Source organism: Dermacentor andersoni, chromosome 8 (genome assembly GCF_023375885.2).
Source record: "Dermacentor andersoni chromosome 8, qqDerAnde1_hic_scaffold, whole genome shotgun sequence".
In the NCBI taxonomy this organism is placed as follows: Eukaryota; Metazoa; Arthropoda; class Arachnida; order Ixodida; family Ixodidae; genus Dermacentor; species Dermacentor andersoni.
Genome location: NC_092821.1, coordinates 129004490 through 129032353, shown reverse-complemented (window position 1 = coordinate 129032353; position 27864 = coordinate 129004490). Strand labels below are relative to the sequence as shown.

Below are 27864 nucleotides of genomic sequence, written 5' to 3'. Positions count from 1 at the left end.
ATAGCGCTATGCTATTCTTACTTCCGCCAATCTTTATATATTATTCGGTGTTTTTTATTGTCACTGTATCTAATTATACTCCATCCTCGATATTACCTACAACAGCATTCTTTCATACTGTCTAACATTCAGTGGCTGGCTTTTCGAATAACAATCCAGTGAGGTGTCGTCTTATAAAGCTGGCATACAGAGCGGACTGCAACAAGGCATCAAGAAACAGCGCTTCAAACGCCTGGGCGTCGGGATCTTTGCGAAAACAGTACAGCACACAGCTTTCCGGATGTCAAAGACGCTGGTGGCAACTTTCAGCTGAAGTATCTATAGGTGTGCGAAGTCAACCTGGACGTCAGCATTGAAAACCATGCTGGAAACCTTGATACTGACCTTCGTCGTCACGCTTACAACATGGTTCATTATGTAAGTGGAATTTTACTAACCTCTTGAACAGGCATATTCGACGAGGTTATGACCCCGCCGAGCAGAGCGTGCGTTATATTCGGTAATATGAATACCATACATTAAACCGCTAAAATTACGCTGCAGCTGTGGTGTAGTAGACTCGAAATATCCCGTTCAAAAATGCAATAACTACACCCTCTATGGTCCAGGCGCCTTTGTGAGTAATGAAACTGCCAATAATGCTGTACTTTCACTATAATAAATATCTTGTATGCATCGAGTTCTGCCACTTTCTGGGGCATTAAACAAAATCATTCAGTTTGCGCGACTGCACTTTAGCGGGTATGTCCACTGAACTACGAGTGTTGTATTTCCTGCAAAGTTCTTGTCGTCATTTCGTACTAGTCTAATCGAGTGAAAACGTTCGATATGGCATTGTTTATAGCGTACGCAATTGCGTGCGTTCCAGACAACGAAAGAGACGCCTGTCGTTCTTCAAAGATCTCGGCATCACGGGACCTCCTCCAAGCTTTCTTACCGGAAACCTGTCTGAAATTGTAGAAAAGGTAAAGCTTTACTGACAAAAGCATAACGTGGAAATTTATTTATTTATTTATTTATTTATTTATTTATTTATTTATTTATTTATTTATTTATTTATTTATTCAGATGCATCACAGGTTCCTATTGAAACATTATGTAATGGGAGTTATACAAAAAAACTGTCAGATGAATAACATGAGCAAATGTTTTCGAGTTTTCCAATACAGGTAATCAGTACATTATCAACACAGACAACACAACAATTGAATGCACCGGTCATCTTGAGTTAATATTGATCAGGGCAGTCACTGCAGATACAAAAGTTTTCCTCAATGCGAGCGCTAAAGTAAGACCAGCAAAAGCGAGACCTTTAGTAGCAACCAAACATCGTTATACAATGGCTATATAGACTACAAGAGATAAGCTATGAAAACAGGACGTGTAGTTTCTCCTTGAATGCATCAGGGTTTAGCATATCAACCACTCTATCTGGAATACCGCTTCAACAGGACAAAGCACGTGATAAAGCCGGTGAGCTAAATGCTTTTGTTCGGCTGAGCAGGCGTTGCCAGCTTCGATGACTACGGATACGACGATAAGCGCGATGCGCGTGAGCAAGCCGCAGCGTCGATGTGTGATGGCCGCAAAATTATGTTATGGGAGGAGGCAGATGAGTGAAATATCTCGACGTGACAGGAGAGACGGAAATGACAGTTCTGACTTCATTTCGCTCAAGCTTGAGTGCCACTTGTAATTAGTAAATTAGTGCACGCATTTCTTTAAAGCCAGTGGCTATAACTTTACAATATTCTCGTGAGGAATCTTTTACAGCAACTTCAACGCTTTGGCGACGCAACCTTGAGGCATTTAGCAATTTGCGTGTGGAAACTGTTAAGCAGTGACAACTGTTCTGCGAAGGCGCAATGCGTCTTCACAGGTACGTCGTGCATAACAGAGCACATCTGAGAGTGAGACATGGTGTTCTTTCATTTCTTCTCCTTCTTTGCGTTGTGCTGCTGATAGTACAGCAACCACGGCTGTTGTGCGAAGGCAATCGAGGCAAGGCGGCGATAGGATTCTCAGCAAGTGCACTGGACGTCTCTGCTGGCTAACATTGAAGCTAGCTTAGATGAGTGCCAACCCTTTATTTTCATGCCTAGACCATTACACCCTGAAATTTATCTTACTAAAGTGTTAGAAACTGCGCGTAGATAAGATTTTTTTTCACAATTGCAACACCAGCGACTGAAGACAAATACCGGCAAATTAAGTACGGCACTTCAAGTTAACGATCTATAAGGCATTAAAAGAACTCTTTGTTTCACTGAAGTCACTTTCGACCCGCCGCGGTTGCTCAGTGGCTATGGTGTTAGGCTGCTGAGCACAAGGTCGCGGGATCGAATCCCGGCCACGGCGGCGGCATTTCGATGGGGGCGAAACGCGAAAACACCCGTGTACTTAGATTTAGGTGCACATTAAAGAACCCCAGGTGGTCGAAATTTCCGGAGTCCTCCACTACGGCGTGCCTCATAATCAGAAAGTGGTTTTGGCACGTAAAACCCCATAATTTTTTTTAAAGTCACTTTCGTTATAATTGAACGCCAAGACAAAACAGCGTCTTGAGTCATAGTTGGATTAATATACTTTCCGTTGCCAGCAAACTGTGATTGCAGATGTATTAGAACTTCAATGTCTCTTTAGCAGCAGTAGTCTAAACAAACTTGCGTTAGTTACTATATATTCTCTGCTTCATGCGAAAAATAAACAAAGACAGTATTTTTTTTTTTTTGTTGCTATGGCACGAACAAATATAAGTTGCTATGTATAACAGTTTCCTATCGTTGCTCTATTTCAGGGAGCGCTAATGGCATTCAAGCACTGGTTAGACAAATACGGAGACATCGTCGGGTGCGTGTTTGTTGCTCTATTTTTTTTACTCTACGTATAAAAACAATGGAAACTATAGCAACGGCAATAACCCCATCACTTTAGCAACACCCACATCACCTAAAAAGCTTCTTTACACCACTTACATTCGTCCGTCTCTTCAATAAGCATCCTATACCTGCGATTCTGATGGTACCACATTGACAAATGAACTTGAAAGAGTGCATAATGGTTCAATTCGCTTCATGTTATCCAATTATGACCCCACAATCAGTGTTACCGTGATGAAGTCACTGCTCAAGCTTCCAGGACTTCCCCTTCAGCGTAAAATAGCCCGGCTCACTCTGTTGCATAAAATTTACTGCCACAGCAGTCATCTTCGTGAATGGTCCATTAAATGTCCTCCTTTCGTGTGATCTAGAATCCACCACCTCCAAAAAGTTCATCGCCATTGTAGAGCTGTGACCTATTCACATGCATTTTTACCTCGAACCACCTCCGAATGGAATCAGCTGCCACACGCAGCTACCGTTATTACGGAGACATGGCGCTTTAAGAATTTTTCGGATAACATGCTGAACGTAGCCGCATTATTTGTACTCAATTTGTTCTTCTGTTTTAGACTCCTTGTTTGTTTGTTTTCACTTTTAGATCTTAAAATTACTCTGCTTTTTTTTAGTGGCAGCTCTACATATCTGTATTAATTTGTCGATTGTTCATGCTTTCTTCTAAGTGTATCAACTCTTTTTTTTTTTCAATCTTAGTCTGTAATATGCCCCTCCCCACTGTAATGCTCAAACCCTAGCTGAAGGTAACCTAAATAAATGAATAAATAAATAAATAAATAAATAAGTAAATAAATAAATAAATAAGTAAATGCTTTTATAATGTTTAAGCACAGCGCCAAGGACGTACACCGGACAAAAGAAGAGAGGATGGGACACACACGGTGCAGAACTTACAACTGCGTTTATCGGAAAAAACACAATGGCTTAAAGCTTTACATCAAGCGGGCGCGCACGCTCGATGTCAACAAAAGCATTAGTCGTTCCCAAAACATTGCCTCGTGCTCGCGGGTGAGATTAACACCGTTGTTCACCCTATTTCCTTCAAAGATAAGGCTACGCAAGGCTGACTAACGCACCCACTACCTTTTCTCGCTATGTGAAGTGCTTCCGCCACTTCCCTTGTAATGCCATCAGTCGGCACAGGTTGCCAGGTTTGTAGATTTCTTGTCTAAAGAATTGGGATGCTCCGATAGCCTCACAATAATACATCGGTCTGTCTGCCCTATGTACGAAAGGCTGCAGGACAAAGGGATTCGGTAAACACCAGCAATCTAACAGGGCACAGCCTTTTTTCCACGGTTTATTTTACAGCCTATGTTCTTTCCTATTCCTTCTCTTTTTCTTTGGTCAGCTGCTCCCACCTTACCATTTATTAGGATCTGAAAACAAACTTTGACACCATATCTGGCAGCTATGAAGCGTTATGAAAGAGGAATGAAGCTCGGCCTTTTCAGTTTCGCCTCTATATTTCTCATTAATATAGAAAAGCAAGCTGCAGCCACACAAAAGCTGATGAACTCAGTAGTTTCGTGCGGTGGCTGCCACACGATTTTCTAATAACATTCAGCAAAACAAGGCTCTATATATTATTTTGAACAGACATTAAAGCTATCCGCATAAATAACACTCATAAATAAAAAGAAGCCACAAGAACACTGTTGGAACAAACAGAACGCTGAACATATCAAAGAATGTAAGTGTTCGCGCTTTTTTTAACACTGTCGGCAGCTTATGGAAAAGCTGTAAACACACAAAGTAATGACAAATAATATAAAATTCTGGATTAAAAACCGAATCTACAATGCATATGCACAATGCATAATATGTCACTTTAAATACAATCAGGTTTCATCTATAGGTGGTGGCACATTTCTAAAGTGGTGTTAAAGTAAACCTATCAATTACATTGTGTCTCTCAATTTATCAAGCTGAACAGTCAGTCTAAGGAATGATGCCCCCATTTCGCTTCGTTTTACACTATGCCTTCTCAAAATAAACTTCCTTAATATCGTTTTGCTTCACAGTTTCTACAATGGGGCTCACCCATTCCTTATCGTCAAAGACAAAGAGCTTGCCAAGAAGATCCAAATAAAGGACTTCCACAATTTCCACAGCCGAGGAGTGAGTATAACTATTTGCCCTCCCTTACGCTATTTAGAGACATTTTTGCAATTGCTTCTGACACGGCCGCACAGGTAAGTTTGGATTTCCTTGTTTAATAAAGCAAGTGGCCTTTCGACAGTTGTTCAGCGCAAGAATTAGAAAAAAGATAAAAGGATTACAGAGTACATCTACTGAAAAGGTTTTGGCGTGTGGTGACACATCGCAAAAATATATCTGCATTTTTCTAAGAGCTCCTTGCGCAGAGGGAGATATCCGAACTCCATTACGGGCCTAAATGTGTAGCTTCATGCGCAGATCTCCTTCATCATCATTATCGCTATCAGTAATTACACCCTTAAAAGCCGTTTGTAGCGTATAACGAAAGGAGCGGGGTCGATGTTCGAAAATGTTAGCGCTCATGAGTCATGTGAGATATCACATAAAAAATGCATTAGATAAACAATCTTTGACTCAGTAAATAACCATAAAACGTAGTAAAGAAAGCACTGTATAATATACAAACCAGCTTACCTAACAACGTAAGGAAAGGAGAGAAAATTATTGGGTGTTACTACATTACGTGTGAATTAACAAGTCACGCACGCCTGACCTGTCGCCCCACTTGACAGAATTAATGTTCGGATGGAAGGTGCTCTCAACGAAACAAACTCCATTGCTTCACAAACACAAGCTCACAGCATACAAATAACGTGATGGAGGAGGAGGTCATTAAACACAGCAGATCATTTACAATTATTTTACGTTATTGGCCTACCGCAGAACACTCACCCTTCTAACAGCTCCAAATACTGTGGGGAATACCTCTACTTAGGGCAGGTAGTGACCGCGGATGTGGATCATGAGACTGAAATAATCAGAAGAATAAAAATGGGCTGGAGTGCGCTTGGCAGGCATTCTAAGATCATGAACAGCAGGTTGCCATTATCCCTCAAGAGAAAAGTGTATAACAGCTGTGTCTTACCAGTATTCACTTACGGGGCCGAAACCTGGAGGATTACGAAAAGGGTTCTAATTAAATTGAGGAAGACGCAACGAGCTATGGAAAGAAGAATGATAGGTGTAACGTTAACGGATAAAAAGAGCAGGTTGGGTGAGGGAACAAACGCCAGTTAAGGACATCTTAGTTGAAATCAAGAAAAAGAAATGGTCATGGGTAATACATGTAATGAGGAGGGAAGATAACTGATGGTCATTAAGGGTTGCGAACTGGATCCCAAGAGAAAGAAATCGTAGCAGGGGGCGGCAGAAAGTTAGGTGGTGAATGAGATAAAGAAGCTTGCAGGGACAACATGGCCACAATTAGCACATGACCGGGTTGTTGGAGAAGTATGGGAGATGCATTTGCCCTGCAGTGGGCGTAGCCAGGCTGATGATGACGATGACGACGACGACGACGATGATGATGATGATGATGATGATGTTGATGATGATGATGATGATAAAATACTGTATGCATGAGCATATAATTCTTTCTCTGAACCTGATTAAGTCCCGTATGTTGTTAGCAAGCGGACCAAATCCGTGCCATCGGTGGTGATTCCCCAATATTCTGCCTTCTACATTCGCTGACGTGACACGTGGACATCTTAGCGCCTGTCTGTCGTGGAAGCGGCCAGATGGGAAGCCGAGCACTAGTCCTTGCTGTCGACGGTGATGCCTCACCAAGCCATAATCCTGGGCAGGACGACTTTCCTTCCTTATTGCCTGTATTGTTTTAGACACATCTTGGTCTTGGATGACAGGGGTATGGATGGATGGATGGATGCAAAACTTTAATAAGGTCCTGAGGTACGCGACTCAGCGCGCTGCGGGCCGCTCCCACGTTGGGACAGTCAGGCCTTGCCCGACCGCCGCATCGTGGGCCCTCTGAACAGCCCATAGTTGCGCCCCGGCATCGGGGCTCTTGATAGCGGAGAGCCACTTGTCTTCATTGATTTGTTCTGTGCCTCATAACAAGGGGCATCATCATCATCATCATCATCAGCCTGATTACGCCCACTGCAGGGCAAAGGCCTCTCCCATACTTCTCCAACTACCCCGGTCATGTACTAATTGTGGCCATGTTGACCCTCCAAACTTCCTAATCTCATCTGCCCACCTAACTTTCTGTCGCCCCCTGCTACGCTTCCCTTCCCTCGGAATCCAGTCCGTAACCCTTAATGACCATCGGTTATCTTCCCTCCTCATTACATGTCCTGCCCATGCCCATTTCTTTTTCTTGATTTCAACTAAGATGTCATTAACGCGCGTTTGTTCCCTCACCCAATCTGCTCTTTTCTTATCCCTTAACGTTACACCTATCATTTTTCTTTCCATAGCTCGTTGCGTCGTCCTCAATTTAAGTAGAACCCTTTTCGTAAGCCTCCAGGTTTCTGCCCCGTACGTGAGTACTGGTAAGACACAGCTGTTATACACTTTTCTCTTGAGGGATAATGGCAACCTGCTGTTCATGATCTGCGAATGCCTGCCAAACGCACCCCAGCCCATTCTTATTCTTCTGATTATTTCACTCTCATGATCTGGATCAGCAGTCACTACCTGTCCTAAGTAGATGTATTCTCTTACCACTTCCAGTGCCTCGCTACCTATCGTAAACTGCTGTTCCCTTCCGAGACTGTTAAACATTACTTTAGTTTTCTGCAGATTCATTTTTAGTCCCACCCTTCTGCTCTGCCTCTCCAGATCAGTGAGCATGCATTGCAGTTGGTCCCCTGAGTTACTAAGCAAGGCAATATCATCAGCGAAGCGCAAGTTACTAAGGTATTCTCCATTTACTCTTATCCCCAATTCTTCCCAATCCAGGTCTCTGAATACCTCCTGTAAACACGCTGTGAATAGCATTGGAGAGATCGTGTCTCCCTGCCTGACGCCTTTCTTTATTGGGATTTTGTTGCTTTCTTTATGGAGGAGTACAGTGGCTGTGGAGCCGCTATAGATATCTTTCAGTATTTTTACATACGGCTCGTCTACACCCTGATTCCGCAATGCCTCCATGACTGCTGAGGTTTCGACTGAATCAAACGCTTTCTCGTAATCAATGAAAGCTATATATAATGGTTGGTTATATTCCGCACATTTCTCTATCACCTGATTGATAGTGTGAATATGATCTATTGTTGAGTAGCCTTTACGGAATCCTGCCTGGTCCTTTGGTTGACGGAAGTCTAAGGTGTTCCGGATTCTATTTGCAATTACCTTAGTAAATACTTTGTAGGCAACGGACAGTAAGCTGATCGGTCTATAATTTTTCAAGTCTTTGGCGTCGCCTTTCTTATGGATTAGGATTATGTTAGCGTTCTTCCAAGATTCCGGTACGCTCGAGGTCTTGAGGCATTGCGTATAGAGGCTGGCCAGTTTTTCTAGAACAATCTGCCCACCATCCTTCAGCAAATCTGCTGTTACCTGATCCTCCCCAGCTGCCTTCCCCCTTTGCATAGCTCCCAAGGCTTTCTTTACTTCTTCCGGCGTTACTTCTGGGATATCGAATTCCTCTAGATTATTCTCTCTTCCATTATCATCGTGGGTGCCACTCGTACTGTATAAATCTCTATAGAACTCCTCAGCCACTTGAACTATCTCATCCATATTAGTAATGATATTGCCGGCTTTGTCTCTTAGCGCATACATCTGATTCTTGCCAATTCCTAGTTTCTTCTTCACTGCTTTTAGGCTTCCTCCGTTCCTGAGAGCTTGTTCAATTCTATCCATGTTATGCTTCCTTATGTCAGCTGTCTTACGCTTGTTGATTAACTTCGAAAGTTCTGCCAGTTCTATTCTAGCTGTAGGGTTAGAGGCTTTCATACATTGGCGTTTCTTGATCAGATCTTTCGTCTCCTGCGATAGCTTACTGGTATCCTGTCTAACGGAGTTACCACCGACTTCTATTGCACACTCCTTAATGATGCCCACAAGATTGTCGTTCATTGCTTCAACACTAAGATCCTCTTCGTGGCTTAAAGCCGAATACCTGTTCTGTAGCTTGATCTGGAATTCCTCTATTTTCCCTCTTAGCGCTAACTCATTGATCGGCTTCTTATGTACCAGTTTCCTCCGTTCCCTCCTCAGGTCTAGGCTAATTCGAGTTCTTACCATCCTGTGGTCACTGCAGCGCACCTTACCGAGCACGTCCACATCTTGTATGATGCCAGGGTTAGCGCAGAGTATGAAATCTATTTCATTTCTAGTCTCGCCGTTCGGGCTCCTCCATGTCCACTTTCGGTTATTCCGCTTGCGGAAGAAGGTATTCATTATCCTCATATTATTCTGTTCTGCAAACTCTACTAATACCTCCCCCCTGCTATTCCTAGTGCCTATGCCATATTCCCCCACTGCCTTGTCTCCAGCATGCTTCTTGCCTACCTTGGCATTGAAATCGCCCATCAGTATAGTGTATTTTGTTTTCACTCTACCCATCGCCGATTCCACGTCTTCGTAGAAGCTTTCGACTTCCTGGTCATCATGACTGGATGTAGGGGCGTAGACCTGTACAACCTTCATTTTGTACCTCTTATTAAGTTTCACAACAAGACATGCCACCCTCTCGTTAATGCTATAGAATTCCTGTATGTTACCAGCTATATTCTTATTAATCAGGAATCCGACTCCTAGTTCTCGTCTCTCCGCTAAGCCCCGGTAGCACAGGACGTGCCCGCTCCTTAACACTGTATATGCTTCTTTTGGCCTCCTAACTTCACTGAGCCCTATTATATCCCATTTACTGCCCTCTAATTCTTCCAATAGCACTGCTAGACTCGCCTCACTAGATAATGTTCTTGCGTTAAACGTTGCCAGGTTCATATTCCAATGGCGGCCTGTCCGGAGCCAGGGATTCTTAGCACCCTCTGCAGCGTCGCAGGTCTGACCGCCGCCGTGGTCAGTTGCTTCGCAGCTGCTGGGGACTGAGGGCCGGGGTTTGATTGTTGTGTTCATATAGGAGGTTGTGGCCAAGTACTGCACCAGGGTGGCCAATCCTGCTCTGGTGAGGGAGTGTGTTACCGGTTCTGGTCACCGGCATCAGGCCACATTCCAGGCCTGTTTATGCAATTTTATCAACACGCGGATTTTTTTTTTTTTTTTTAATCCGGTGGAAAATTGCGCGGCACCGGGATTCGAACCACGGACCTCTTGCACGCGAGGCGGGTGTTCTACCTCTACGCCACCGCTGCCACCCCCACAAGGGGGTGCCACCCCCACCGCTGCCACAAGGGGCAACGCCAGAGCATATGGTCTAGGCTAGCGATGTCATTGCAGTGCCTGCAAGAACTAGTGGCATAGGTGTCGGGATAAATTTTGTGGAATAAAGCCGGGTTGGGATATGAGCCTGTGCAATAATCTGAGGATCAATGCCTGCGCTCTGTTTAACTTCTTGTGTGGACAGGGGTAAAGACAAAAAATTTCAGGACCCTGCCACCTGCTAAATATACATACATATATATATATATATATATATATATGTGTGTGTGTGTGTGTGTGTGTGTGTGTGTGTGTGTGTGTGTGTGTATGTGTGTGTGTGTGTATGTGTGTGTGTGTGTGTGTGTGTCTGTGTGTGTGTGTGTGTGTGTGTGTGTGTGTGTGTGTGTGTGTGTGTGTGTGTGTGTGTGTGTGCATACTCAACAATACTCTCAAACCATATCAGCAGCTCTCAGAATCGTGATCGTCATTCTACGTCATATTGGCCTTTGGTTGCTTCGTCTGTGGCTTAATTTACATGCGGCTTTACAAAGGGCCGCATATGATTCGCTTGTTTCTACGTTTTTCAGGGTTCCGAAGCACCGTATGCATTCTTAGCAACACGTTTACTGACAGTTCAACTCAAGGTGTCCTATAATACCTTTAACTCAGCTGCACCGCGTAAAATGCTATTGTACGCGCTCACGGAACGTTCATTCCGATACTGTAAGGCAGAACCAGCTGGGCAAAACGCGTTCCTTGTTCAGCTGCCGAGCTGATTTAACTCTAAAAGCGAAGCTGAATAAACGCCGCAGGCTTATGAAAGACGCACTGATAAATGCGTGAAATAAACGGTAGTTTTGCACTGCCAAAGCAAGAGCAATCGCTTACCTTTAAACTGTGTAATGATGTATGTAACAAAATAAAACGTATTTCTTCCTTTTTTTTTCTGTTTACCTTGCATTCAGCAGATAGAATATCTTTGTGCATTTTGTCGGTGTCAGTAAAAAAAAGTAGTGCTAATGAGTTTTACTGAGTCTCTTAGTACAAACATTAAGAGGGAACTCTCCCATATGTCTGCAGCAAAGGTGCTGTCAATATAAGGTGTTCTTCCGCGTATTAGAAATGGTTCTTGGGTAAAGGGTCTTAGACATTACCGGGGGTAGACCCAAGTGAAAGGCTGTCGGCCGATGGTACGATGAAGTTGGCTGGCTTTCCCACAGCAGTTGCTCTCCCCATTTGTCTAGAGAAATATTCTCCTCTCCCGCCGGTGCTGATGGTTGATGTCCCAGTTACGCCAATAGCGCCCCTCCCCTTCCTTTTTTTCATGTCCGGGTCCTCTTGTTTTTTATGTTGTTTGACGTATTGAAATTGGTGGTTTTGCTCGCTCCGCGCTTCACACAAGTCGCTGTCTTCTTCGCGTCGGTGCTGACTTTGGGTACTGCAGACTGTACAGTGACGTGGTATGCAAGGGGTACGAAATCATCTCAGCTTGCGAGTAGGCTAGCAGCTCTGGGAAATGAGGGCACACGGACTTCCTTTCTAATGTAAAGCGGTGCTCCAGGCGTACACTGGTTCAATTGTATTGCACCAGTTAAGGAAGAGAGCTAGCCTGCTTGGTTGAGGTAGCATGATACATTTTTAGCGGTGAAAAAAAAAAGAACATTCCACATTAAGTAGACAAGGTTGAGCATTGTTCCAGCGCCATCTCAGCACCAGTCCTATGGCTTCATGTTGCGTGTTTCCGTTTGCAGAGCGCTGTAAAAATGCCAAGCCTCCTGTGCGTACGATTTATAACGAGGGACACACACTCCGTGTTTCTCCATTTACAGCGCTCTAAAATGTTAGGCTGGCATATTGCAATCAGTCATTGCACTCAAATCTATTCCTTTCCTAAATTCGCCACTCACTGCCGGCTGATTCAGGTGACAGCGCAGGCTAGACGCCCGACATTTGCAAACAAAGTTCCGAAAGTCCTACAATCGTTACATGTGTTCCCGGCCCTCTTGAAGGCCCCTTAAACGCCTCGTATACAAACACTCGTGTCGTCGTTTTTGCAACAGAGATTATACCAAAAAAATAAAGCCATTCGTAAAACAGTTTCTCTGTATTTCTTTAAATAGCAATAAGGTAGGCCGAAGATTTCCGTGATAGTCGCTGAAGGCACTACAGATGAACTTCAATGCTTTCTGCACCTGTTCCCTTGTTTGAACAAGCATTATTGCAGCAGCATTGGTGCTTGAAATTGAAAGAGCGCAATCATTTGCATTAAACCTTGTCTGTCGTCAATTTATGCAGAATCTGTACGGTACTTCTTTGTTCTTACTGTGTCTAGAGAAAAATTGCGGTAATACAAGTTTGTAGTGTTATGCCACATCTTTCTCCATCACTTTATTTGCGATTTTTCATTTCATTACATGAGTTTACATCAGATACTTGCATTACTTGTTATCTAATTAGCTCTGCATGCAAAATAAATTGAGCGATTCGCAGTTCTGCAAGGAAAGCTGTGGTGTAAATATATTTACAGCTGTCGTCAAGCTTCGCACGGAACCACCCTATCAACAAGCATAGCATGATGAATACGGAGGGCGACCGCTGGAAAGAAATGCGCAGCCTGATTTCGCCAGCCTTTACGACGAGAAACATGAAGAAGGTAGGCAGCCATGTCTCAGAATAAGGCTCTAGATTGAGCATTTCTTTGTTCAAGCTCTCTTGATCACTTCAGGTCTTTGTTTTTCCGTCAACCATTTGTACTCTTTGGACTCGAAGGGAGCACAACGCCAAATGAAGAGCCCACTCGCAGCTATTTGTTCTTACATATTATTGTTTGTTGTTGTCGTTATTTTTTACCAGATGTGAACAACATTACCGAGATCAGTTTGAGGACGCGTGATGTTACCAGGGTTACTTATTCTGCAATGAAAGAAGCAGTCCGCAGCAAACAGGCATAGTTGCGGTGATATGTTAATTGTATATTCACTGCATACATTGGAAATATTAGCAGGCCGAGTACAAAAACCCTTGCTGCACTCCCGAGTGAAATGGCATAGTATGTGTGCGATAGCTATCGACTCATACATACTGTTTGAGATTGTCAAGGAAGACGCGAATCCAGAGAGAGAAACATTTGCTACATATCTGCGCTTTCGCAGCATCTCGTAAGGTTTCACTCGAAACAAGGAGGCAAGGGTTTTAGATACCATTAGTTGTGAGGGTTGAATGAAATGTGCTCCATTCTTGCTGTAATTTTATTAGTGACTGTTTCGGGACGTCTAGAAAACGTGCTTTATTCCCTGAAGAATTGTTCATATCGCCTTCTGTTATCATGCCTCGATCACCGATTAATCTATTTTTGAGGAAAGGCCGGTGGCACAGTCGGTGTGATCATTTTCAACTTCATCACACATGCACAACATTCTACGCACAGATGGTGAATTTAATGGATGACAGCACCAATACTTTTCTCAATGTCATCGAGGACATGCGGTCGAAGCATAAAGCCATCGAGTTTCGGGAGCTCTTCCAGAGGCTTACGGCCGAAGTCATGATTCGATCAGCGTTTGGCCTCCAATCGAACCTGCAGAAGAAAGGTCGAACAAACAGCACCGCAGGGTCACTCTTTCAGGAGGGTTTGGAGACTTTTCAACAATTTCGTCGCGAATGGATAAACTTTCTTAGCGGTAAGTTAACAGATGGTAACTAATGATTTTAGATGGGCTTGTTGATTGTTGTGCTCGCGATGCACGTCAAAGACAATACGCGACACAAAACATATATATAGGCAACTTCAGCATTTGTGGTGTGTCTGTCTGCTCTGGGTGTCCGTTTGGTTTCGCGCTGGCAATGTGATGGTGGACGATGGTGGACGCTTGTTCGAGGAACCACCACAAGGCATGCACGTACGTTTACTTAATTTAATTGATCCTCGCTTCATATTTTGACATGGCGCACCGTTGAGTGCTAACCTCCGATAGTTAGGTAGGGCTATAAACATATTAAAGCCGCCTTCGCATCAGAATTATTGTGTGTGTTCCCACGGCAAATTGACTTGCACACTTGGGTTAAAATGCCTGCCTATTGATTCATCTAATAAAGGCAGACTATGCGGTTGGGCATGGGCAGAGCATGTAATGAGGAGGGAAGATAACCGATGGTCATTAAGGATTACGGACTGGATTTCAAGAGAAGGGAAGGGTAGCAAGGGGCGCCATAAAATTAGGTGGGCGGATGAGATTAAAAAGTTTGCAGGGACAACATAGTCCCAATTAGCACATGACCGGGGTAGTTAGAGAAGTACGGGAGAGGCCTTTGCCCTGCAGTGGGCGTAGCCAGGATGATGATGATGATGATGATGATGATGATGATGATGTGGTTTCAAACAATCAGAGTACAAACGAGAAACCACTTCATTAGCCAGAAAGTTCCGTATAGTTGTGCAGCGAATATAGAAAACTCTGTAGCCCCGAATTCAATTGCTTTTAAAGGACTAAGTTCGCAATAAGTGTTTAATTTATTTTGTTGCAAAACATTCTTACTTCATTCCAAGCACTTTGCCGTTGGTACGTAGGCTTTTTTCTCGCCTCATTTCGGACCTCTTCAATAAACATAAATGCTCGGCCGTCGAACGGCAGGATCTAACGTCTGATATCCAGCACGTCAACCCAGAGCCATAACCATAGGCCACGACTGCGCATATAATCCTCTCGTGCGACGATGGCTAACTCGCTTACACATTTGGAGGCCTGAGTCACGTGTCAGTTTCTGACATTCTTCCCTCGTGTCATTTCAAGCTTTACGAAGCTACGTTCGACTGCAAAGCTTCTGGATCGGCCCATATTGCCCAGCTCTTTCGTCGTAGCAGTTAGATATACGGAGAAGCTGCGCGACAATGTACCACTTTCACGCTGTCGTCCCAAGTCAGACAGGTTTTAACATTTCGTCAGTGTAGAGAAAGTACCATAGTCGCTTCAACATAGGCTAAACATCATAGATATAGGTATGCAGAATTGCATAACCCTTATTCGCAGATGACGTCAGAATCCGTGGTTCTGTTGTTTGTGCTCGCCCACTATCTATGCAGAACCCCACATTCGATAATACGCGAACAGCCGGAGTAGAAATCCTGCCCTCGTCGTCACCGTCGCTTCGCTGCTATTGCCAAACACGCGCTCTCGTCAGACACACAAACGCTAACCTTACATACACCCGCTATGGTTACTCAGTGGCTATGGTGTTGGGCTGCTGAGCACGAGGTCGCGGAATCGGATCCCGGCCACGGCGGCCGCATTTCGATGGGGGCGAAATGCGAAAACACCCATGTACTTAGATTTAGGTGCACGTTAAAGAAACCCTGGTGGCCGAAATTTCCGGAGTCCTCCACTACGGCGTGCCTCATAATCAGAAAGTGGTTTTTGCAAGTGAGACCTCATAATTTTCAGCCTTACATAAAGACATTGGTCCAGTTGGCAACATTTTGTGCAACGCGATACGATGCTGCGTAGCCAGATACCCGTGAAATGCTTCGAAAAACTTCAATTGCAACAATGTGTGGGACCTGTGAGATTTCTTAAGTGTAATGGCCAAACACCGTCCGTCACCAATGAAAATTGGATTGAACTAATGACATATATTTCGGGCAACGGGTGGTACATTTGTGAAAAAAGAATGCAAAGAAGTATGCATTATTTTTTTCAATTATAACCTAATTACTGTAGTACAAAAGTGGTTAGTAATTGGTTAGCTAACCTATCTACCACTGAAACACCAGCATATCAGTAACGAAAGTGTGCGTTTTGCATTAGGTTTCCCGCACTTCATTCGACACTTTCAGGCACCGAACTCGGCGTAGCATATAAGATACATTTAGTATCCCAAGGTAAAATCGTCAGCAATTCAAGCAGTGTTCTTAGTTTAGGCACTACCAGAGTTTACGGACAGTGTGTCTGAGTCCGGTAGGGAAGGACTTTTCACCTAGGCGAGAACACACTCCATGCGAGACCACAATAGTATATTACTAGAAAACTCATGAAGACATAAATGAGCAATTATTGCGACATATCGAAAAATTGTTTGGATAACTCGTTCAATCTACAGTTTCCTAATGGCACCTCCGCCTATTGTTAATCACTGACAATTCAGAAACATTATATGGTTCAAAGCTTGGTAAAGAGCCCAAAGAGAACAAGTCAAAGTATATAAATGCCGTGGGAAAACAGCAATATCAGAAGAAACATATACATGGAATTACATAAAGTGGCGTCTTGACAAGCCTAAGTAGACTGAGCCATTGTTGTAGTACATCTTCGTCAAGCCAACAGAAAAATATTCAAAGCGTCCCAAGAATCATGCACCAAATTTTCAAAATATGCATGTGCCACGTATGTTGGAGATACCGAGGTTATAGTTTGCATACCGCCTAATTATATAATAAGTCCTAATTAACTAACGAACTTCTCCAATATTACATTTCGATGAAAAGTGTCAATGAGAAAATTGCAGAGCGACATGAAGAACTCCTGATGCAGCTTTCGGTTGCTCAACACGTCCCAAATAAGAATGTTTTTCCGAGCGTGAAAGAAGCCCGCGAATACACGCAATATTGCCGTAATGAGCAACCGAACGCTGTATGGGGAGTTTTTTCAGGTTGCTCTACAATTTTCTCACTGACACTTTTCATCCAATTATATTATTCGAGTTTTAATTAGTTATGACTAATTATGTAATTAGGCAGAGTGCAAAAAGCTGCGGGCGATTTTGCGTGTATTCGCGGACTTTGATGTTGAGTGCTTAAAGCATTAGAGTTTTATTCTTTAGAGACGCTGGTTCTCGGTTACACCTTTTTAGGTAGATTACACATCAGTGTCACGGAACAAGTTAATAACCTCCTAAATGTAACGTGGAAGGTAGAGGCTTATGTAATCTGTACTATTCGCCAAAGTATTTTCGTGTTTGTGTTGTGATTGCAAACTTGTAATCAAAATATTCATTTGCTGTAGTGATTCCTGACATTTGAAGCACGTCAGCTGTTTTTTGTTATTTTTTGTGTCAGAAACGACCTGTGCGGGAGATGAATCCTGAACTTTCACGACGGAACCTGTTTATTTTCTAATAAGCATTACAGCAACGCAAATATTGCTTGTTTTTCTAATAATTTTATCACGCCATTAAAATCAATTTAACAACCTAACAAGTCCACATCACCTTCCACACTCGCACTATCATAGTCTCAAAGGAGATAAACTTATTCTTTGCAACATTCCTATTTCACCCCGATGATGATAACCGTTCTCTTCCAGCGTGCTTTCCAGAGTTTTCAGTTTTGTGGAGAGCGATCATATCATACCGTTCTCGGCATAACAAGACTGCCACAGACAAATCTTTTGATGAAATCACTCCTATTATACAGTTCCGCCGTGAAAACAATGAGGTAGGTTTGAATAGCTATCAAATTTGATATTTCAGCAGCTGCCTTCTGCTCAGAAAAAGAATATTTATGTTCTTCCATTGTTTATGAAAATGGAGGGAAGTGCACGTCGATAGGTAGCAAGCCGACACTGCCTTGGTAACTGTAAGTACTATCCAGTCCCTAAAGGCGTGCTGAGGACAGCAGCATTGTACTTAATGATAAACTCGTGCAGCACCCTGGTTACCATGGCGCCGCGCGGAATATAATGAAACACACTATTAAGGTTTCCAAAAAAAAAACATGTACAGTCATGTATATTATCAGTACGTACATAAGGGGCGTAAACTTAGAGACGAACAAAGAAGCTAGAGAAGAAGCTAAGGACTGCAGAACGAGCGATGAATCAAACACTGATAGGCGTAACGTTAAGAGAGAGGAGCACAACGACGTGGGTTAGAGTAAATTGGGGTAGCCTTTATTCCACTTTAGAGAGAGAAAAATAAATTAAGTTGGGCCGGCCATACGATGCGTAGGGAAGTTAACTGGTGGTCTAATGGAGTTACAGATTAGATGCAGACAGAATGAAAGCACAGTCGAGAAATGACAAGGAACGAGGCTGTGTGATAAAATTAAGAAATTTGGGAGCGTAAGACGGAACAGCTTGAGCAATGCAGTGGTTTTTGGGGATCGCTGGGAGAGGCGTTCGTCCTGCAGTAGATTGGTCGATGACGATGAACAAAACTTGGAGCGAAGTGCACTTCATCGTAGCCGCCAACGTTACTCTAAATAGAAGCTGCCGCTGCTTGAAGAGAATGTATCTCGCTATGTGGTGGCTCTGCGATGCACAATCATTCGAATATGCTCGACCAGCCGGAACCCGATTGGGATGATAATAGGTCTGAAAAATCAAAAAGTATCTCGAGCGAAATGCCGACAGATTGCATGCAACTGATCTATCGCTGTCACTTGAAGTACACCTCCATTTATAAATTAACTTCTTTATTAATTTTAGAAAAATAGGACCGATCTCCTCCAGTTGATGCTCAATGCCGAAGCAGAGGATGAAATGCCAGTCAGCCTGCACTCACTCGCTGCATCCTACGATGTTGATAGCGCATCCGAAGGTGAGAATGAATGTACCAGGCGTTTCCTGATAGCTGCAATTAATGATAGAATGATTTAATAGCTAAGTAGCGTGACACATTTATTCTGTGGTTTTGTTTTTTCAGAGAAACAGCCGGTTGAAACGGTAAACGTTAGCGCGAAGAAGCGACGTTTGACAAATGTTGAAATTCTGGCGAACGGATTCGCTCTCTTCATGGCTGGGTGAGAATGAGCCAATGGGCAACGACCATGTTGTCAATGTTTGATTAAAATTATGCAGCCGAATATTGCGGAAGTATCCCACAACAGTGTCCAGCACTACCCCCTTCGCGTCAAAAAAAAAAAAAAAAAAAATCCTCTGAAACAAGAAAGTATGCACGCCCGCCGTGGTAAATATTGGAGGAGTGCTAATAATTACTTTAATGCTATCAGCAGACTCAGCCAACGTCATCAACTTTGTAAGTATTTGTTTAGCCTCTTCACCCGCCGTGGTTGCTCAGTGGCTATGGCGTTGGGCTGCTGAGCACGAGGTCGCGGGATCGAATCCCGGCCACGGCGGCCGCATTACGATGGGGGCGGAATGCGAAAACACCCGTGTGCTTAGATTAAGGTGCACGTTAAAGAACCCCAGGTGGTCGAAATTCCCGGAGTCCTCCACTACGGCGTGCCTCATAATCAGAAAGTGGTTTTGGCACGTAAAACCCCATAATTTTTTTTTTAGCCTCTTCACCCCACTTCGCGAAGTGAAAAGAAATACTATACAACTTTGCCGGCAATGGGTGGATTCGAACTCGCGTCAGAGAAGTTTCCCGAACACAGCAGCATGATGCTTTAGCGCGGTGCCACGTACGACCGCCGGAAGCGAGGGATTAATTCTCAGTGGTAAAGCTCGCAGCGATGCACCACCGGGGAAGTCTCGGAGGCCACGAACAAAAGGAGGGGTCGGTCACGCAGGATGGTAAGCTCCTGCCTTCTAGATGGGGGTAGTGTCCTGAATATAGTGGTCCGAAGGAAGTGGGATAGAGCAACCCAGCTACAGTGCACGGCTCATGCTTGACGCGTTTCGCCGCTGTAAATGTGGTATGTCGGCTGCACTGCTTGAACGCTAATCGTATTAATTTTGACGTAATAGTTCTACGGAAATCCGCAGCGTGGAGAGAAGTTCAAGGAACCCGTATGGAACCCGTATGGTTTCCTCGAAACCAAACCAAGAGAAGTTCGAGGAACCCGTATGGGTTTCCTTTGTAGCAATTGCTACGAATGGGTGGATGTCTGATTTTCCATTTGTTAGCTAATCGCATTAACGTCGACATTCATCACCCGGTGGGTTAGCTAGAATTTTTCTTAAAAAGTAAACGCCGTTGTCCATTGTCTTTTTCATGCAAACCTTACGAACAAATGCAGCGCAATGTTATCAATAGCCTGAATATTATCTATAATCTTGCTTGCATGTTGAGTTTAGTTTGTAAAACTTTGAAGCTGCACGCTCATTGAAAAATTTTCGGTAGTTTGTTGCCATCGCATGAAATTAAGAAATTTTTGTGGAGTGGAGCCGTTATGTTCAACTAATATACTAGTTGCCAGCGTTTCGAGACCAAAACACAGAGCTGATTGCAAGCTCTGGCATGTCTCGAAGCATTGCTACTACAATCAGCTCCTATTTCGCATGTTCAAACATGCATTTTTCATAAGCTTGAACCGCAAACTAACGTGAGATCCCCAGCACGTGCACTTGTCTGCAGCGATGCCACAAACACTACAATATTTTCGCTTGTTAGAAATAGTTTTCTTTGTGAAGAAGTATTTTTCAGTAGTACTGTTGTCTGTATTAGTAGTAGTACGTAGTATTGTAGTAGTAGTATTGTACTACTACTACGTGTTAGTAGTAGTACGTAGTAGTAGTACGTAGTATTGGGTTTCCCAATAGCCTATTCCAACTTGTTAATTTCTCGCAGTAAGCTTAGAATCGAGTGCTACATGTGACCTACACTGAAGGCATGAGGAATTATATCTATGTGTTGTATATATTCTGCAGCACTGACTTTCGATACTTTATCGTTCTTGTCAAGAAAGTTTGTCTTCGAGCTGTCAACGGAAATAAAAAAACAGTGCATTCGTTCTTAAATCACGTATATTGTGGGGCTACATTTTTTGTTTCCTACCTAGAACCCTTGCTGCGTTTTATCCCCGCGTAAATTGCAGGTTCGAGACGACGGGCACAACTTTGGCTTGCATGGCCTACCTTCTCGCAAAACACCAGGATGTTCAAGATCGACTTCGAGAAGAAATCCTTGCTGTCCTGAATAGAGATGTATAACTTTGGCTGGATTTGCGCTTGCAATTTTTATTGGCCAGTCACGTGTTTTCAACTTCACAAAAATTTATATATTTTTTTTTTCAGGGAGGGTTTATGTACGACAACGTCTTTAGCATGAAATACATGGACCAAGTAATATCTGAAACACTTCGCTGTCATTCACCAGTTACAGGGTGAGTCCTGTTTTTGCGCACTAAGTCGCCTTCACCGCCTGATTTTAAAGCGGAGCTTTCTTTGCCTTTTCCTTGGACTTTTCCACTGCTGCTGTCAGGCACACATCGTCGAGGGGGGGGGGGTGTCACAGCGTGTGCATACATGACCGGAGCAAATCAGAGAGGAAAGGCGATGCTAGGAATTCGTTTTCACCAGAGTGCGCCGAATGTGCACAATGCCCTCTGGAGCTCTCTTGTCCAGGCCGTTGCCACTTAGCCTCTTGAGAGCTATAATTTTCAGTGACCCCCCCTCAAAAGCATTACAGAAACTGCAGCGCTTCCCTTTCCACCAACGTTCGATTACAGAGGGGACGTAGAGAGGACTGTAGGGAGGAGAAGATGCAGTTCCCGTACAAGAGAGGGAGGGAGGGGGAGGTGACGTGAGCAAGCAAGCAAACCCTGCTACTATACGATGGCGGTTGCGCGGAAACAGGATGAGCTTAAGTTCAAGATACGGTACGGTACGTTGCTGCTATTTCTGAAAAATATACACCATGCAAATATTTCAAGCGGACAAACTACGCAAGGCGTCCAGGAGCAGAGCTGCATTAATTAAAACGCACCGCAGGGTCCAGGAGACACAACGGCAGTGGTCGACCGTCAAATCAACACTTCTGTGCCCGCCGCGTTATCTTTACGGCTATGGTATTGCTAGAGATCGCGGATTTGATTCCAATCGCGGAAGCCGCATTTCGACGAGGGCGAAATAGAAAACGCACATGCACCTTGATTTTGGGACGCTTTAAAGAACATTATTGTGTCAAAATTAATCCGGAGTCCACCACTACGACTTGCCTCATAATTTGAGTGTTGTTATACACATACAGCCCCATAATCCAATTCTAGTTTAATACTTCGGCCACGGTAGGATGTGCCATGTGAGGCAATGACTATGCTCAACCCCCTCAGAGGTTACGAAATATGGCGCACAACAATGCCTCAAGCAAAAAACTCTCCCTGTGTGTTCTGGGTACTACGCAGGCAAACAGCAGTGGTGCCCGCAAGGTAAAGTTAACATCAACTCAGCACTCTCGTGTTAAACTAAACGTAGAAGAAACTGAGCTTTAGTCGTCAACATCACCGCTAAATATCGCCAGTCAAAGCATCCAGCACGGAATGCTTCGCTTACATCGATTCGCACAATGCGTGGTATCTGAATAATGTTTTGAAATCTCGCACCGTCTCATCTTTGCGGCAGCTTCCGTGGGCGCCAGATGAATGGATGGATGTTATGAGCTTCCCATTTGGAACGGGACGGTGGGCTGCGCCACCAAGCTCTTGTTATTATACTGCCTAATTTCCTACCTAGGTTAAACAATAAAAAAAGAAATAAAAACACTAGGAACTCCCCTAACAAATTTTCTGATCCCCTATTGTGAACTGTGCATTTCTACGTCGCCGTTGTTTGTCGTTTCGCTACTTTTCTTCCACCAATCCTCCAATCGCGTCTTACTAATCCCTACTGCGGACATGTTTACTTTTCCACTGCTCTCGCTGAACCCAAAGGCTTCCCAAGCATCCAGAGCCCTCGGCTAACAGCGCCACCTCTAGGCAGCTGGGTGTACTCGCTAGATTGCATCTTTTGCTTAAAAGCGCACCGAATGGTACGGCCGGAGCAATACCTGCCAGCGCACTCAGTCTCACCGATCATGGTCTTCCTTAAGTGCTTATAGTGTGATGAACATCGAGAGTGCACCAATATTAATTTAGGCTTACGGTGTATAAATGACAGCTGTGTTATAGAGTATTTGTTCTGCAAAGTGAATGCTCAAATGGTCAGTAATGTAGCCATGTACAAGACGCATATAAAGCAAACTATTTTATCTTTAGTCACAGGTCCCAATACATGATCCAACCACCTCGTCATTTCGCGTTTTTCTTTCTCTGTCTTTGTTTTTTATTAGCGGTTAGCATGACATGCAGTAAACGCCAAGCCGAACTCAAGCTCTTCTGAAGACGATAAAGAGTTGGGCAAAACCCTTTTTGGTAAGGGAGAAACATAGTAAAATAAAACAAGAACGCTTCACTAAAGCAAACGACTAATGAACGCTCGCCAAAGTGTAAAATGACTACCTATGCTGCATAATCTGCCATTGTGAAGTACCCCGATTCCTGTCCCACGTGAACACCGAGCATCCATTTAAAAGTGGAACACGAGGCGAGCGACCACACGGCTTCCTCGACATTCTAATGAACTGCACTACCAATAGCCTTATCACAGTGGTCCATCGCAGGACCACGACAGGGGAATATACTTCAATGTTCTACCTCATCGATGTTACACCGCGTTCGCCGTCTGTGTTCGAGCCTTACAAGACGCAAAGCACAGGGGACCTTTGTGTAGAACTAACTGACATGCAACTGCTGCCAACGTCAGCTGCCGAAAGAGCAAGAATGTTGTGCGTCAGCGCCTGCCCATCAAACTGTGCAAGTTGTGCGCTGTCATTCTCTGTGGACGCGGCATGAGCGTCGCGTTAACCAGATAATCTCCTCACTAAAAGCTTTGTGGGACGCCTGTTTCTTCCAACTAATTACGTGGCCAAATGGTACTCGTGAACGACCCACTAAATAGACGCGCTACCCAGGTGTAAAAAAAAAGAAGGATATAAGGTATCGTGCAAAGGAGGTCGTGCACGCTGCGTTCAAGAATCAGGAAACTTGAAAAAAAGCGCCTAATACACCATCAATAAAATGTTGCCATAGCCATTTCCAACACATTAAGACGGATCACTCCATAAACGGGGCTTCTACGTCCGTTGTTCATACGGGGAAATCATTGCTGGCACAGTTACTGTTGCAATATATCCACACTCAGACGACGAGCCAAGTCATAGGCAGGACACGTGACAATCTGCGCGATATCTGCGCCATCCCAATCATATCATTCATACTAAACCTAGAGTCACGGCCTTTGGCTGTCCATTGCGAAGAAAGGAGTTATACGGGCCGAAAAACATCAAGCTTAGCCCATCCAAAAGGATGGGCAGTTGGGCGAGTTGGTACGGTACATATTCGTTTGAAGCGCGAAGTGACACAGACGCAGAATATAAGAAGACTAGAAGACTAGAAGAAGACTAGAAGAAGACTAGAAGAAGACTAGAAGAAGACTTGAAGAAGCGCTCTACGTGAGGTGCACGTAGAGCGCTAGGTCTACGTCTACGGCAGGTGCACCAGCAAGCAAGGCGTTGCCCCGCGGAGCGGTTTTGCATCAGCAGTTTACGCGGGCCAGCGCCACCCTCCGTTCGGAAGGAGGGCACAAAGCGTGAGAGTACGCTACCAGTGATATTATGGTTGTAGGGAAGTACCAGAATGCCCTTGCCACGTTGAGGCCAGCTGATCTAGGTAATGAGTTCATGATTTCCATACGTTTAAAGTGCACTCCAAGTTTTCCTTTTCCTTTGTCATCTCAAGTATCAACTATACTTGTCCGTGTCCAGCATAATTACACATAATTTATCAGACAATCATCTGACAGCGCACTGTGGTATAAAGGCGGCTAATTAACACTTAGCATATTCAGCGCCAGCAGACAAGGACAGGAAGGTAGGTGACAACACAATGAACTAACTTTAACAATTTTATTACCAGAAAACAACCACCTAATGACTCATGCACAGTGGCGCCACGTAATCCAAATTCAGACTTCCAAAAAGACCAACTCCTTATCTAACAAGTCGACGGAAGGTGCAATAACACACGTTTTACTACGTCGACAGATATCCTGAGCCTCAATCATCCCTCACACATATTTATCTTTCTGCTTTGTGCTTATAACCTTCCTAAGACTCGTGTAGAGCAAGATTTCTTCAAGCACAAGTTTGTATGCTCCTCATACATGCTTCGAGTGAGCGCACCGATACGCATGCAGCAGGGGCTCGTTGGTCCTTGGTTTTTACTCCCCCCCCCCCCCCCCAACACGTGTTCCATTCCGTGACTTCTAGCTGAGTATCTAAGAAGCACAGCACTTATCAGTTCGCTCTTCATCCGTGAAAGTAAGTGTGCTATGGCCCCTAAAAAAAAACATTGAAAAGCGTATGTTCTCTGGAATGTGCGTTTGGTTCGAAAAGTACTAGATAGTCGTCAGTCTACCTAGCTAGTTTAACCACCCTGTGGTTCTGCAAGGTTCACGACAGGTTATTGCTGTTGTGCTGTCGTCTTTCTTCCTGTCCGCGTCCGCTGGCGGTAACTAGGCCTTCCAAGCCAGTTTACCGAACCGCCCAACAAACGGCAATGCTATAATTAACGCTGTTTTTACTTTTACTTTCACGAAGGAAACTCACTGACAAAAGTTTGCTTTTTTTGTTCGGCAGCTTCACGACAAGAAGGTGCGCTCGTGACTACGTCCACAACGGTATCACCATACCTGCTGGAACCAGCATCGTTATTGCCAACCATTACATGAGCAACGACCCAGCTTACTGGAAGGAACCCGAAAACTTCGATCCAGAAAGGTGTTATTTTTTCATACACTGCTAATGTTTTGGTGTCTTCGTAGAGGTCTCTTGCGTTCGCGAAAATGTCCTCGAAGATAGTCAGAGCGATTGAGAGAACCGACGCGCATTAACACAGCTTCGCAAATGTGGCGCATATTTTTTAGTCCTTCATCGTGACAAACACCTGCCGGTAGAATCTTCTCAAAAGAGGTTCTAAGCGTGGCACATGGGGTGCATCCGGTATGGGTTTAGTTATTGTATCTGTAAACCGCAGCTGGCTGAAATTTTCCGGAGTCTTACACTTTGCCATCCCTCAAAGCTTATGTGTTGCTGTGAAATCCCATATATGTATTTATCATGAATAAAGCGAACTCACCAAATTTTGGACATTGTGGTTATGCATCCCCCTGCTTGTTTTATTACAGGGCGCAGTCTTGGGAAACAATTATGGCGTGCGTATATATTATGTTCGATGTGAGGAGAGGGAGAGGAGAGAGTGACATAATCAGCGTCAGCGCTATACTGCAAGATCGTGGACTGCTTCCGCTAGCAATTGCATTGTCTGTATAAGTGATCAACGATGAGCTCACTTATAAGCATTCAAAGCAAACGGCATGCAAGAGCCGCAGTCTGCAAAAACTAGAGTACACGTCCGAATCCATGTGTTAGACCGGCATTCCTACTGCGAAGTTCCATTCGTCCCTGCACTCTCTGCTCAGATCTGAATCCATAACTGTACTACTTAATGAAAGCAACTATTCGCTCGCCAAAGGGCTAAGATGTATCATGGACGTCGCTTCACGAAGCTTATGAAATCTCACTATAAAATATTGTAGCAGATTGCTCGAATATAGTGATTTATTTTTAGAGTCAGAGGTCTTGACAATGAAGAGGTGGCATTTACAATGACCGGCTTCTCGCTCGCTAACCTTACAACCACTCTCAGACGAGATTCGTGAGAGCAAGTTTTTGATACAGATAAGGTAAACCTAACGTCAAATTTAAGCTAATATTTCACTTTGTGCTCCACTCAGATATATACATCCCAGAATTACCACGCACTCGCACAACGAAAACGCTAAGGTGACTGTGTACGTACAACGCTCATACCAGCAGCGGAAATACCGCCAGCGCGGAGCTCGGGCACCGCGCTCCGTTGCTTAGCAGATTCAACAGACCTTCTCGGTACGCGCACTTGGCTGCTTTCTCATTATGCAGTTAGGCAGATTTAGCGTCGCTTGCGTGTCTGGGTGACACGCTTAACAAAAATGCAATGCCAATGTGCAATGCAGCTTAACTGGCCCTCCTTGCCTGGAACTCCTTGCAGATTCAGCCCGGAAAACAAATGCCAGGTAGATCCCACCGTGTACCAGCCTTTTGGTCAAGGCCCTCGGAACTGCGTAGGAATGCGCTTCGCTCAGCTGGAGATGAAACTAGCCATGGCGAAGCTACTGGCACAATACAAGCTTATTCTGGACGACCGTCACATTAAGGTGCGTGCTCCCAGTAACCATTCACTATATAGTTTCATATGCAGGGTGCAGCTCGCATCAGAAGTTGATCGATACACGAGCAAGGATTGATAAGTGTGTTTCGCTTTAACGTGGCAATATTATAACTGCGACTATGGGACCAGTTTAGCTTAGTTGATGCATTCTTCGTCGACGGGGTCATGCAAGAGAAGCTCATCCCTGTAAGCATGCGCAGGACAAACCATGTCCTCAGTGTGTTTCATTGTGGGTGGTTTGTATTTAGTGCGTGCAAATCTAGCCAGCTGCAAAGCAACGCGTCCTCTACGGGACTCGAAACTTACGTGCGCTCCAGTTCGCAGCATTGTTCGCAACCCACCACATGCTACTATGATATTGAAGGGCGCCAAAACATAACTCGTTATAATCCTAAGCTCTCAGTTGAAACAGCGTTATCTAAGTAGTTCGTTGCTGAATTTCCAAGTAGAGAGAAAATTGGAGCTGCTTCACCTTTTTCTTTGTTTTTGCAGGAGAAACATTTGGAGATTGGATCGTCATTCATCTTGGCGTACCCCATAAACGGAGTATGGCTCAAAGTCGAAAAAATTTCGCAATGAGGTCTGCATTTTTCACGGACCCAAGAAATTATTCAGCACTGAAGCTATTTATCCAAGTTGTGCACTCTATGAAACATATCTGAAAATAACCTGGTTCTTTCACTTTATTAACAA

General features: G+C 44.2%; 1 protein-coding gene across 1 annotated transcript; it reads left to right on the top strand.

Moving 5' to 3' along the window:
• Positions 1 to 103: 103 nt before the first annotated feature.
• LOC129383335 (cytochrome P450 3A4-like) lies at positions 104 to 27864 on the top strand. The gene is made up of 14 exons (XM_055067774.1): positions 104 to 417; positions 869 to 965; positions 2798 to 2850; positions 4922 to 5018; positions 12721 to 12846; positions 13621 to 13873; positions 17489 to 17619; positions 18611 to 18722; positions 18828 to 18924; positions 20905 to 21013; positions 21104 to 21192; positions 25542 to 25682; positions 26992 to 27157; positions 27664 to 27864. The coding sequence occupies exons 1-14, from the start codon at positions 362 to 364 to the stop codon at positions 27748 to 27750; spliced, it is 1614 nt and encodes a 537-aa protein (XP_054923749.1). The 5' UTR covers positions 104 to 361; the 3' UTR covers positions 27751 to 27864.

Excerpts from the sequence above, each read along its gene's own strand:
- LOC129383335 (XM_055067774.1), top strand. The coding sequence starts at position 362 with ATGCTGGAAACCTTGATACTGACCTTCGTCGTCACGCTTACAACATGG. Across the intron at positions 18,723-18,827 it reads TGTTGATAGCGCATCCGAAG|AGAAACAGCCGGTTGAAACG; the intron begins GTGAGAATGAAT and ends TTGTTTTTTCAG. Across the intron at positions 21,014-21,103 it reads TTGCTGTCCTGAATAGAGAT|GGAGGGTTTATGTACGACAA; the intron begins GTATAACTTTGG and ends TTTTTTTTTCAG.